This window comes from Pseudoliparis swirei, chromosome 21 (genome assembly GCF_029220125.1).
Source record: "Pseudoliparis swirei isolate HS2019 ecotype Mariana Trench chromosome 21, NWPU_hadal_v1, whole genome shotgun sequence".
Classification (NCBI taxonomy): Eukaryota; Metazoa; Chordata; class Actinopteri; order Perciformes; family Liparidae; genus Pseudoliparis; species Pseudoliparis swirei.
Window position 1 is genome coordinate 486,270 of NC_079408.1, and position 13,186 is coordinate 499,455.

At 43.3% G+C, this 13,186-nt stretch overlaps 1 protein-coding gene across 1 annotated transcript in view; it reads left to right on the forward strand.

Annotated features, from left to right (window-relative positions):
- Nucleotides 1-6,088: 6,088 nt before the first annotated feature.
- The window catches only part of LOC130212221 (butyrophilin subfamily 1 member A1-like), a 29,929-nt gene continuing 22,831 nt past the window's right edge, over nucleotides 6,089-13,186 (forward strand). Inside the window, exons 1-3 of the mRNA XM_056443406.1 lie at nucleotides 6,089-6,204; nucleotides 10,614-10,964; nucleotides 12,139-12,352. Coding sequence (XP_056299381.1) covers nucleotides 6,156-6,204; nucleotides 10,614-10,964; nucleotides 12,139-12,352 — 614 coding nt within the window. The 5' untranslated portion in view covers nucleotides 6,089-6,155. The remainder of the gene's footprint in view (nucleotides 6,205-10,613; nucleotides 10,965-12,138; nucleotides 12,353-13,186) is intronic.

Sequence of the window (13,186 nt, forward strand, 5' to 3'; positions counted from 1 at the left end):
TATCAGGACTAAGGTCTAACAAGACCAGTACAGAGATGAGTCCTCTATCAGGACTAAGGTCTAACAAGACCAGTACAGAGATGAGTCCTCTATCAGGACTAAGGTCTAACAAGACCAGTACAGAGATGAGTCCTCTATCAGGACTAAGGTCTAACAAGACCAGAACAGAGAGAGTCCTCTATCAGGACTAAGGTCTAACAAGACCAGTACAGAGGAGTCCTCTATCAGGACTAAGGTCTAACAAGACCAGTACAGAGAGGTCCTCTATCAGGACTAAGGTCTAACAAGACCAGTACAGAGAGGAGTCCTCTATCAGGACTAAGGTCTAACAAGACCAGTACAGAGATGAGTCCTCTATCAGGACTAAGGTCTAACAAGACCAGTACAGAGATGAGTCCTCTATCAGGACTAAGGTCTAACAAGACCAGTACAGAGAGGAGTCCTCTATCAGCACTAAGGTCTAACAAGACCAGTACAGAGATGAGTCCTCTATCAGGACTAAGGTCTAACAAGACCAGTACAGAGAGGTCCTCTATCAGGACTAAGGTCTAACAAGACCAGTACAGAGAGGTCCTCTATCAGGACTAAGGTCTAACAAGACCAGTACAGAGATGAGTCCTCTATCAGGACTAAGGTCTAACTAGACCAGTACAGAGATGAGTCCTCTATCAGGACTAAGGTCTAACAAGACCAGTACAGAGAGTCCTCTATCAGGACTAAGGTCTAACAAGACCAGTACAGAGATGAGTCCTCTATCAGGACTAAGGTCTAACAAGACCAGTACAGAGATGAGTCCTCTATCAGGACTAAGGTCTAACAAGACCAGACCAGTACAGAGATGAGTCCTCTATCAGGACTAAGGTCTAACAAGACCAGTACAGAGAGGAGTCCTCTATCAGGACTAAGGTCTAACAAGACCAGTACAGAGAGAGTCCTCTATCAGGACTAAGGTCTAACAAGACCAGTACAGAGAGAGTCCTCTATCAGGACTGGGGTCTAACAAGACCGTACAGAGAGGTCCTCTACCAGGACTAAGGTCTAACAAGACCAGGACAGAGAGAAGTCCTCTATCAGGACTAAGGTCAAACAAGACCAGTACAGAGGAGTCCTCTATCAGCACTAAGGTCTAACAAGACCAGTACAGAGATGAGTCCTCTATCAGGACTAAGGTCTAACAAGACCAGTACAGAGAGGAGTCCTCTATCAGGACTAAGGTCTAACAAGACCAGTACAGAGAGAGTCCTCTATCAGGACTAAGGTCTAACAAGACCAGTACAGAGAGGAGTCCTCTATCAGCACTAAGGTCTAACAAGACCAGTACAGAGATGAGTCCTCTATCAGCACTAAGGTCTAACAAGACCAGTACAGAGAGGAGTCCTCTATCAGCACTAAGGTCTAACAAGACCAGTACAGAGATGAGTCCTCTATCAGGACTAAGGTCTAACAAGACCAGTACAGAGAGAGTCCTCTATCAGCACTAAGGTCTAACAAGACCAGTACAGAGATGAGTCCTCTATCAGCACTAAGGTCTAACAAGACCAGTACAGAGATGAGTCCTCTATCAGGACTAAGGTCTAACTAGACCAGTACAGAGGAGTCCTCTATCAGGACTAAGGTCTAACAAGACCAGTACAGAGAGGAGTCCTCTATCAGGACTAAGGTCTAACAAGACCAGGACAGAGAGGAGTCCTCTATCAGGACTAAGGTCTAACAAGACCAGTACAGAGAGGAGTCCTCTATCAGGACTAAGGTCTAACAAGACCAGTACAGAGATGAGTCCTCTATCAGGACTAAGGTCTAACAAGACCAGGACAGAGATGAGTCCTCTATCAGGACTAAGGTCTAACAAGACCAGTACAGAGAGGAGTCCTCTATCAGCACTAAGGTCTAACAGGACCAGGACAGAGATGAGTCCTCTATCAGCACTAAGGTCTAACAAGACCAGTACAGAGAGTAGTCCTCTATCAGCACTAAGGTCTAACTAGACCAGGACAGAGAGGAGTCCTCTATCAGCACTAAGGTCTAACAAGACCAGTACAGAGATGAGTCCTCTATCAGGACTAAGGTCTAACAAGACCAGTACAGAGATGAGTCCTCTATCAGCACTAAGGTCTAACAAGACCAGTACAGAGATGAGTCCTCTATCAGGACTAAGGTCTAACAAGACCAGTCCAGAGAGGAGTCCTCTATCAGGACTAAGGTCTAACAAGACCAGTACAGAGATGAGTCCTCTATCAGGACTAAGGTCTAACTAGACCAGTACAGAGAGGAGTCCTCTATCAGGACTAAGGTCTAACAAGACCAGTACAGAGATGAGTCCTCTATCAGCACTAAGGTCTAACTAGACCAGTACAGAGATGAGTCCTCTATCAGGACTAAGGTCTAACTAGACCAGTACAGAGAGGAGTCCTCTATCAGCACTAAGGTCTAACAAGACCAGTACAGAGAGGAGTCCTCTATCAGGACTAAGGTCTAACAAGACCAGGACAGAGATGAGTCCTCTATCAGCACTAAGGTCTAACAAGACCAGTACAGAGATGAGTCCTCTATCAGCACTAAGGTCTAACAAGACCAGGACATAGATGAGTCCTCTATCAGCACTAAGGTCTAACAAGACCAGGACAGAGATGAGTCCTCTATCAGGACTAAGGTCTAACAAGACCAGTACAGAGATGAGTCCTCTATCAGCACTAAGGTCTAACTAGACCAGTACAGAGATGAGTCCTCTATCAGCACTAAGGTCTAACAAGACCAGTACAGAGATGAGTCCTCTATCAGCACTAAGGTCTAACAAGACCAGTACAGAGATGAGTCCTCTATCAGCACTAAGGTCTAACTAGACCAGTACAGAGAGGAGTCCTCTATCAGGACTAAGGTCTAACTAGACCAGTACAGAGATGAGTCCATCAGTACTAAGGTCTAACAAGACCAGTACAGAGAGGAGTCCTCTATCAGCACTAAGGTCTAACTAGACCAGTACAGAGATGAGTCCTCTATCAGGACTAAGGTCTAACAAGACCAGGACAGAGACGAGTCCTCTATCAGCACTAAGGTCTAACTAGACCAGTACAGAGAGGAGTCCTCTATCAGGACTAAGGTCTAACAAGACCAGGACAGAGACGAGTCCTCTATCAGGACTAAGGTCTAACAAGATCAGTACAGAGATGAGTCCTCTATCAGGACTAAGGTCTAACAAGACCAGTACAGAGAGGAGACCTTTATCAGGACTAAGGTCTAACTAGACCAGTACAGAGAGGAGTCCTCTATCAGGACTAAGGTCTAACTAGACCAGTACAGAGAGGAGACCTTTATCAGGACTAAGGTCTAACTAGACCAGTACAGAGAGGAGCCCTCTATCAGCACTAAGGTCTAACTAGACCAGTACAGAGAGGAGTCCTCTATCAGGACTAAGGTCTAACAAGACCAGTACAGAGAGGAGACCTTTATCAGGACTAAGGTCTAACTAGACCAGTACAGAGAGGAGTCCTCTATCAGCACTAAGGTCTAACTAGACCAGTACAGAGATGAGTCCTCTATCAGGACTAAGGTCTAACAAGACCAGTACAGAGAGGAGACCTTTATCAGGACTAAGGTCTAACTAGACCAGTACAGAGAGGAGTCCTCTATCAGGACTAAGGTCTAACAAGACCAGTACAGAGAGGAGACCTTTATCAGGACTAAGGTCTAACTAGACCAGTACAGAGAGGAGTCCTCTATCAGCACTAAGGTCTAACTAGACGAGTACAGAGAGGAGTCCTCTATCAGGACTAAGGTCTAACAAGACCAGTACAGAGAGGAGACCTTTATCAGGACTAAGGTCTAACTAGACCAGTACAGAGAGGAGTCCTCTATCAGGACTAAGGTCTAACTAGACCAGTACAGAGAGGAGTCCTCTATCAGCACAAAGGTCTAACAAGACCAGTACAGAGATGAGTCCTCTATCAGCACTGTACAATATTATTCTATATAATATAACATACAATATTATTCTGTATAATATACAATATTATTCCATATAATATATAATACAAAATTATTCTATATAATATACAATACAATATTATTCTATATAATATACGATATTATTCTATATAATATAAAATACAATATTATTCTGTATAATATACAATATTATTCCATATAATATATAATACAATATTATTCTATATAATATACAATATTATTCTATATAATATACAATACAATATTATTCTATATAATACAATATTATTCTATATAACATACAATACAATATTATTCTATATAATATATTATTCTATATATTGAACAATATTATTCTATATAATATACAATATTATTCTATATCATATACAATACAATATTATTCGATATAATATACAATACAATATTATTCTATATAATACAATATTATTCTATATAACATACAATATTATTCTTTATAATATACAATATTATTCCATATAATATATTATACAATATTATTCTATATAATATACAAAATAGAAAGACTGAAAAGGTATAGGAAGAAGCAAAAAATGCTTGTATATTCCTATCCTATCTTGTGTGTGTGTTGAAATAATATGAAAATAATTTGTCACGTGACATGCATTCAGCAACAGCTGAGGGAGGTTCATACCGCCACGCCTATCAAAGACAACCGTGTGGTGTTAAAGGACCGTCAATAAAAATGGGAAATGTCAAAACCAAATCATATTCATACCCGAAGACAAAAATGAATGGAGAAGTTTAAACAGACTTAAGTTGATTTGTCCACATTCTTATAAATTAAATAATGTTTTCTAAGAAATTATAGAATTTATTGCAATTGTATTAAAGTGTGTTAAAGTTGTTGCCTCAGTAAACAAAGACAACAGAAACAACAACCTGCGCCTGTAATCAGGAGGAGGATAACTCTCCACGTCGACCTGCATTTGTTTTATTTTTGCAGTATAATTGTAATAATAATAATAATAATAACTTTATTTATTAAGCACCTTTAAAAACAAAGTTTACAAAGTGCTCTACAGAGAGTCAAGGCAAAACAAATAGAATAGTAAGAAACAAATATAACCTTTAAAAATATATATATATATATTAAAATTAAAATGAAAACAGACAAACTGAATGAGGGGAACCAAAGTTCTGCATAAAAGGACGAGATCACTTAAAAGCTGTTCTATGAAAATGGGTTTTAAGAAGTGATTTAAAAGAAGTATCACTGGTTGCAGTCAAGTGGGAGCTGAACATCGGCTCCATCTCCAAGAAGGCCCAGCAGAGGATGTTCTTCCTGAGGCAGCTGAGGAAATTCAACCTGCCAGGGAGAATGATGGTACAGTTCTACACGGCCATCGTTGAGTCCATCATCTGCTCCTCCATCACCGTCTGGCACCCTGCAGCCACAGCCAAAGACAAGCGCAGGCTGCAGAGCATCATCCGCTCGGCCGAGAGGGTTATCGGCTGCAATCTGCCTTCCCTCCAGGTCCTGTTCACTTCCAGGTCACTGAAGCGGGCCAGAAAGATTGTCGCCGACCCTCCCACCCTGGACACTCCTGTTGAGTCCCTCCCTCGGGAGGAGGCTGCGGTCCATCATGACCACGACCTCCCGCCACACCAATAGCTTTTTCCCGGCGGCGGTCGGGCTCATCAATGGACCCCGGGACTGACTGACTGTCACCCCCAGGACTACCACCTCTTCTTCCACCTTCCTCTCTCCTCCTTCTTCCCCTCCTTCCTCTTCCTCCTCCTCCCTCTTCCTCCCACTCCTCCTCCCTCCTCCTTCTTCTTCCCTCCTCCACACACGTCACTTTAACATGCACTTCAACTAAAACACACCACTTGAAGCACACACCCAAACACTCTCACATTATTTGTTGTCTTTCCGTCGCATTGATTGTTGTTTGTTTGTCATGTCCAAATGTTGCACCTTCCACCAAAAAAAATTCCTCGTTTGTTTGTGAAAACATTCTTTGGCAATAAACCTGTTTCTGATTCTGATTCTGATTCTGATGTTTCACTGAAACAGCGAAATAGTTCCCCGTTTTCCCGATGCTCATGAACGCAACACGTGATCCATGGAGGCTCAGTGCAGCGGGAGGTACCGGGAGCTTTCCGGTTGAAGGGTTTTCACGGCGCGCTGCAGATGAGAAGGAATCGTCGCACTGTGACTTCCGGTTATGAATCTTCGGCTCTTCCTGGTCGCCGCTCTGCTCTCTTGCTGGCCAGGTAAAGTCCTTTTAAATGAAACTTTGTTTGTCTTCAACATGCATCGTGACTCAGCACCTTGTTGAGGTACTCTTACCTGATTGGCTGGTTGGGGTCGTGTTGGGCTCCCAACACCAACAGTTCTCACTATCCTCCTCACTATTTGTAATATTAAAATAACTTCATATCAAGTCGTGAATGTGTCTCCGCTTTACAACAGTTCCATCCGGATGCAACAATCTCCCATTCTGTCTCTCTTTTTTTTCAACGAGTACTTTTACTTCTGATACATGAAGTATATTTAGCTTTTAATACTTCTCTGAAAGTGTCATTTAAATGGCAGGACTTTCATTTGTAGTTGTATTAATACTTCTAAGGATCCAAGTACTGTTTCAAAGTATTCTCTGATGTTACATAATGGGACATGTTGATTTAATAAGGTGAACGTGGGACTTTTTTAATGACTCCCTGCCTCCCGGGCCGATGTTACGCAAGTTTCATCGGTTACCAGTCGGTCGAGATTCCTCTCTCTTTATTCTCTGCTGGCTCCGCCTCACACTTCCGGCGGTATATATGAGTCATCCGTACCTCACTTTCACCGTGGAGCTGCAGGCCCTCTGGCTCGGGCCCTTAGAGGCGGAGCCTTTAGAGAGGCCCCGGGTCCCGAGCCGTTTATCAATATGTATTGATGGATAAACGGCATGATTTAAAAAGAAATAATGGAGCTATGAACTTGTTTTTCGGTGCATCCGTTCCGGCTCGGCCTTCTGCGGTGGTAATATCTACCGAAAATATTTTAACCTTGACAAGTCATGTATTGGAAAAAGTCTTGTCACTTAATCACTCGTAAACTTGTCCCCTCATTACTTATTTTTAAAGATTGGGTTAGTTTAATTCACCTATATTCTTTGTATCCCCTGCGCATTATGACAGTACATGCCATACCCCAAAACTCACCAAATGTGGCAAGCTTGTCAGGCTTGGTGTAAATAGATATATGATATACTTAAAAAGTTGATCAATAAAAATTAGGGCTGTCAGCGTTAATGCGTTAATCTATGCGATTAATTTGGCCGCGTTAACGCACTAAAATATTTTAACGCAATTAACGCAACTTTGTTTACTTCCGGTGTTCGTTGAAGTTTTTACACTCAAACCGAGTGTCAAGCCGCGGCAGTACGGTTTAACACTGTTTCCGTTTTTAAAACAATTATTTCTCCTTGAAAATAAGGAGCATAAATCAGTTTAACTCGTGGATGAATCAGTCGGGTTTCCTCCTGCTCCTCCTTCCTCCCGTCTCCCCCTCTGAGACACAGAGGAACGGAGGGCGAAGTGTCGGGGACGGCGCAGAAAGAACTCGTCACACGAAACCTTCACCGTGATTGGTCAATCCGTTTGTCTGTCAACATTTTGGGGAAAAAACAACCAATGAACACTCAGTAAATCACAAAGGACCTCCCACCTCACAGGTGAGGCTCATTAGCAGCCTGTCAGTCAGAGAGCAGAGAACACGGCGCGAGGACAAAGCCTCATTGAATAGAGCTGAGATTGTTCTGGAATGTTTGATGTATAACACGTGGGTATGTGTCACATGCAAACGCCTTTAAAAGGTGAATTTAATTTATTTTGTAAAATGTATAAAATGCCCCCAGCCTCCAGAGGGTGAACGTGACATATGTGAATGTCAGTCAGTTACCAAGGCTACTGGTTCTGCTGCTCAGTGGTAAAGATGACAGGACCAATGGGGTCTCAATATACTTCTTTTTTTTTTACTAATCTGATGTTTCACTGAAGAAACAATTTATCATCCACAATATTAAATACCTCGCTGGCACTTTATAGGTAGGAGCCTCTTTGAAAACACAGCTCTGTGTGAAGTTTGGTCTTTAAAAAGAATGAACTTTTAACTTTTAACTTTTAATTGCGATTAATCGTGATTGATTAATCGCAATTTCAAAATGTGCGATTAATTAGTTAATTTTTTTTAATCGATTGACAGCCCTAATAAAAATTGCTCTCTAGCGCCCCCTCAAAGTCTGCCCGGCGACGCCCCTAACCCATAATGTCCGATTGACTTTAAATTAGGGCTGGGCACGTTAACGCGTTAATCTTGCGTTAACGCAGCACTTAATTAACGCCGACAATTATTTTATCGCGCATTAACGCATGTTTATTTTTATTTTTAATATATATTTTTTTTTTCATTTTTTTTTTAGACAAAAGACAATACATAGACATAACACCTAGAGGACTATAAACAATGCAGACGACAAAACAATGGACATAACATCATAAAGTCAGAGTATTTGTGGGGGAAAAAGAATCTCAAAAAATGACGGCAGGTATGAGACGCCCTCAAGACACACGTCACACGGAGAATACACGAGCTGGATGAAAGGAGAGGACTGCAAAAGCGACAGCTTCACAACGTGCTGTTGCTCTCACTGGGGACGACTGGACATCGGGTGACCAGACGTCCAGTTTTCCCCGGACATGTCCTGCTTTTGAGCCCTAAAAAATGCGTCCGGCAGGGATTTCAAAAACGTCCGGGATTTTGCTTCGTCGGATATTTGTTTTTCTCTGGGTTTTCATAAACTCGTATTTACCCCTGACAAGTTTTGGAAATGGTATCTCCCTTCTTACATGAGCTCTGACTGTAGAGAGGACAGTCATTGGTCGACCGATCTCAGGGTTGCCAGATACACGATAATTATCCTCCAAATACAACCATTTTGAGCCTTTGGTACGATACTTCACCATCTCCAATCTGGCAACACGGAGCACCTCGCCGCCTCCACTAGTTCATTGTTGTTTGTGCGGCATGCTTTACACTACAACCAGCGCCGCTGCTCCCATAGCGCACTACGCGCTGTGCGGAGGGCACCACGTCCTGAGGGGGCTCCACAAAATAGGCAACTAAAAAATCCTCATAGTTATAATAATTATAATGCCGATATTATTTCAGTCTAGAAATATTAGGCACCATTTAGGCATGTATATCACAAAACAGGCAGAACAAGAGAGATGTTTAATCTCAGCCCCAGACGAAGTGTCCTCTTTTTCACAAACTCAAATCTGGTCACCCTACTGGACATCACTCTGTAACCACAATGACCTCGGAGTGACTGTGCATTATATTGATGAGAAGTGGGCGCTGCATTCACACGCCCTGACTGATGAAAACAGAGGAGACACATGATGCTGAAACGTGCGCGGGACACTTTACTGAAGTTGCACAGCAGTGGAATGTGACAAATAAAGTCACCACACTGAGCAGATAGAGCACCAGAGATGATCGCTGCTGCGAGACGACTGCCTTCTGATCTTGTCCCTGCTTCACAGTCTCCAGCGCTCTGTCACAGTGTCTCTGCATAACAGTGCATTTGACAATGTCCTGACAGATTTTATGGCACTTTAGTTCATATGGCAGAACATTTAAAATAAGTGTCAAGTTCTAGGAATTGACAAACTGCACTGAAAGTGTTTTCTGGTGTCTCACTCTAACAGGGACAACACATGTTATGGCACTTTCATTCATATGGCAGAACATTTCAAATAGAAGTGCGCTATACACTACTTTTGAATGAATTATTGGATTTTGCATATACAAATGCGATTAATCGTGATTAATCAGGGAAATCATGCGATTAATCGCGATTAAAAATTTTAATCGTTGCCCAGCCCTACTTTAAATGTCTCACGCATGTCCACTTGGACCTGCTCTACAAAAAAGCCTCTCAGACCCCTAAGCTCCGCCTGCTTCGATTTTCCGCCATTTTGAATTTTGTGATAAACATATGTGGCCAGTCCTCCTACAGGCTGGGTCCGGTTCACACCAAACTTTCTGTACATCTTGAACGAAGCTATATCACCAAGTATTTACCAAGTGTTTCTTTGATTTCTCATTGTTTCAATATGTTATGGACCAATGAACCTCTTGGGGGCGTGTCTTGTTTTTTCAATGCTCAGTACTTCTCCACTAGTGGGACGAATCACTCCAGACTTGCAGTTTATGTGCACATTGGATAAAACATACAACAAAGCTTGTGCGATTTTTAAAATAGCTGGCACGACAATAATTTACCAAAGTTGGGCGCTTTTGTTGTTTTTTGGCGTTTTTTCCTCGAATCTGTCATTTTTTGCTGTTATAGATTTCTGAATTTCTCCCATTAAACTTGTCCGAATCCCCTTCACTCTTTTTCAAGGATGATATAAAGGCCTTAAAGATGAATGGGATGAGAAGGGGGACCCTAGTGCTCAGAGACACTACCACTTTAGTCCACGGGGGGGCATCAGAACCAACACAAGATGAAAGTTCCTCCGAGCAGCTTAAACAGAATATTTGTGTCTTTTTAGCAGAGCAATTCATTTGAAAACCTTCGACAATAAAATCTGTAAAGTCTGTCTTCAAATGGTTTCTGTGCTTCTAGGAGACGCCTCGGTTCATGGTCCACCAGAGACGGTCCTGGCTTTGGCGGGCGGGTATGTAACTCTGCCCTGCAGCAGCAGCATCAAGGCCAGCGATGACTTCCCGACAGTGGAGTGGTCTAAGGAAGGCCTGCATCCAAATGTGGTCTTCTTGTACCGCAATGGCTGCGAGACGCCCGAGATGAAGAACCCGGCCTTCCGGTACCGGACGAGCCTCATCGTGAAGGAACTGAACAACGGAAACCTCTCGCTGAGGATCTCCAACGTGCAGCTGTCCGATGCCGGGAGCTACCGGTGCATGAGGCTCTGGAGGACGGCCCCCCGGGAAATCACAACGGTGGAGCTGGTTGTGGGTACGTCCAGTCAGTTGTTTAGAGAAAGGGAAGGTCTAGTAAAGGTCTAGTTAAGGTCTAGTAAAGGTCTAATAAAGGTCTAATAAAGGTCTAGTTAAGGTCTAATAAAGGTCTAGTAAAGGTCTATTAAAGGTCTAGTAAAGGTCTAATAAATATCTAATAAATGTCTAGTAAATGTCTAGTAAAGGTCTAATAAAGGTCTATTAAAGGTCTAGTTAAGGTCTAGTAAAGGTCTAATAAAGGTCTAGTAAAGGTCTGAAGGTTAAGTCTGAGCCCGATACGAAAGATTTATTCAAGTCTGACTCCTCTGGTTGCAAATAAAACTCCAATTCTGTAGAACTCTATGGGGAAATGACTCTACTTCTCTCTTGATGTATTCCCTCAGTAAACATTGTAAACATGAGTTTATGTCTTAGTCTCTAGTTTCGAGTCTTCCTCTATTCAGCATGATGTCATCATTTAGTACTTTATGGTCATTGAGAGTCAAACAGACCATAAAGCAGGGGGCGCTTTAGGGGCGGGGCTACCGGGTCAGTCAAGATACGATCGACTTGAGGCTTCAAAACATTGGTGCGAGACACGATTTACCCTTTTAATTAGCGAGCTTGTCCTCGAGTCTCATTGTGGACCTAAACAGACCAGCTGGTGACAGATCTGATCCAGATCCGTTCATGAGAACCTGGATTAAAGAGCATCATCTCCCCACTCGTTGCATTCCAGGACGATGAATAGACGGATACGGGCTATCATGTGTGTGCACAGTTTGTAGAGCGAATTGCCTCGGATCACGTCTAGAGTCTGGAAGGACTTCAGCTCTACGTTGTATTGTCGTGTTTACTTGGAGCTCGTTACTCAGGTGAAAGAATACCCCAAAATAATCCTGATTACGCAACTCGGTTATGAGCTACTTTTAGATTTGAATACAGAGAAAATCTCTCGTTTTGTTTGAGTCCTTTTGACTAAACGGACATCTTGTTGTTGGGAGTTTTCTGGAGCTTCTCGAGTTTCACCCGAAGTAATCGATCGGAACCGAGACAATGGAAATGTGGGCGTGGCTTGTTAGATTGGTCGTCCTTACCCGTTTCCGCCCACACGCCGTGTGACAGAAACACGCCTTGAAGTCGTGCGCTCATACTTTGACTTCAACGTTTTTTTTGTTTTTTTTCCCAAACAGGTGCCGTGACCGAGCCCAAGCTGTCCGTTTGGCCGACCAAGGGAGGAGGCGTGACCCTGCAGTGCTCCGCCCACTGCTGGCTGCCGGAGCCCGAGGTCTCCTTCCTGGACGAGCAGGGCAACGACATCGGAGGAGACGAGCCCAAGAGAGACAAAGAGGCCCGCGGGTGTTTCTCCGTGAGACGCAGAGCGACGTTTCGGGACGCCGGCGAGAGGTTCAATTCAATTCAATTCAGTTTATTTGTATAGCCCAATTTCACAAATTACAAATTTGTCTCGGAGTGCTTTACAATCTGTACACATAGACATCCCTGCCCCAAAACCTCACATCGGACCAGGAAAAACTCCCAAATAACCCTTCAGGGGGAAAGAAGGGAAGAAACCTTCAGGAGAGAACAGAGGAGGATCCCTCTCCAGGATGGACAGATGCAATAGATGTCATGTGTACAGAAGGACATATTTAGAGTTAAAATACATTCAATGAATGTGACAGAGTGTATGAATAGTTCATAGTAGGCATATTCCACGATGGAGACCTCCACGATCCATCAGGCAGATGGCGGTGGGGAGGAGGAGTGGGCGGAGTCTCAACAGGACAGTGGCGTAGTCAGGAGCAGGAATTCCACGACCCAGACCTCGATGATCCATCAGCAGATAGGATCTATGTCGTCTCATAGGGTCCGATGACCCCATGAGACGTGAAGTCACAAGGACTCCGGGGAGAAAGCAGAGTTAGTAACGTGTGATTGAGAGATGAACATTCATCCTTAAGGAGAGAAAAAAGAGGAGATAGGTACTCAGTGCATCCTAAAACGTCCCCCGGTAGCTATAAGCCTATAGCAGCATATCAAGGGGCTGGACCAGGTGAACCTGATTCAGCCCTAACTATAAGCTCTGTCAAAGAGGAAGGTCTTAAGTCTACTCTTAAACGAGGTGACTGTGTCTGCCTCCCGGACTGAAGGTGAAGCTGGTTCCATAGAAGAGGAGCTTGATAACTAAAGGCTCTGGCTCCCATTCTACTTTTTAAGACTCTAGGAACTACAAGTAGT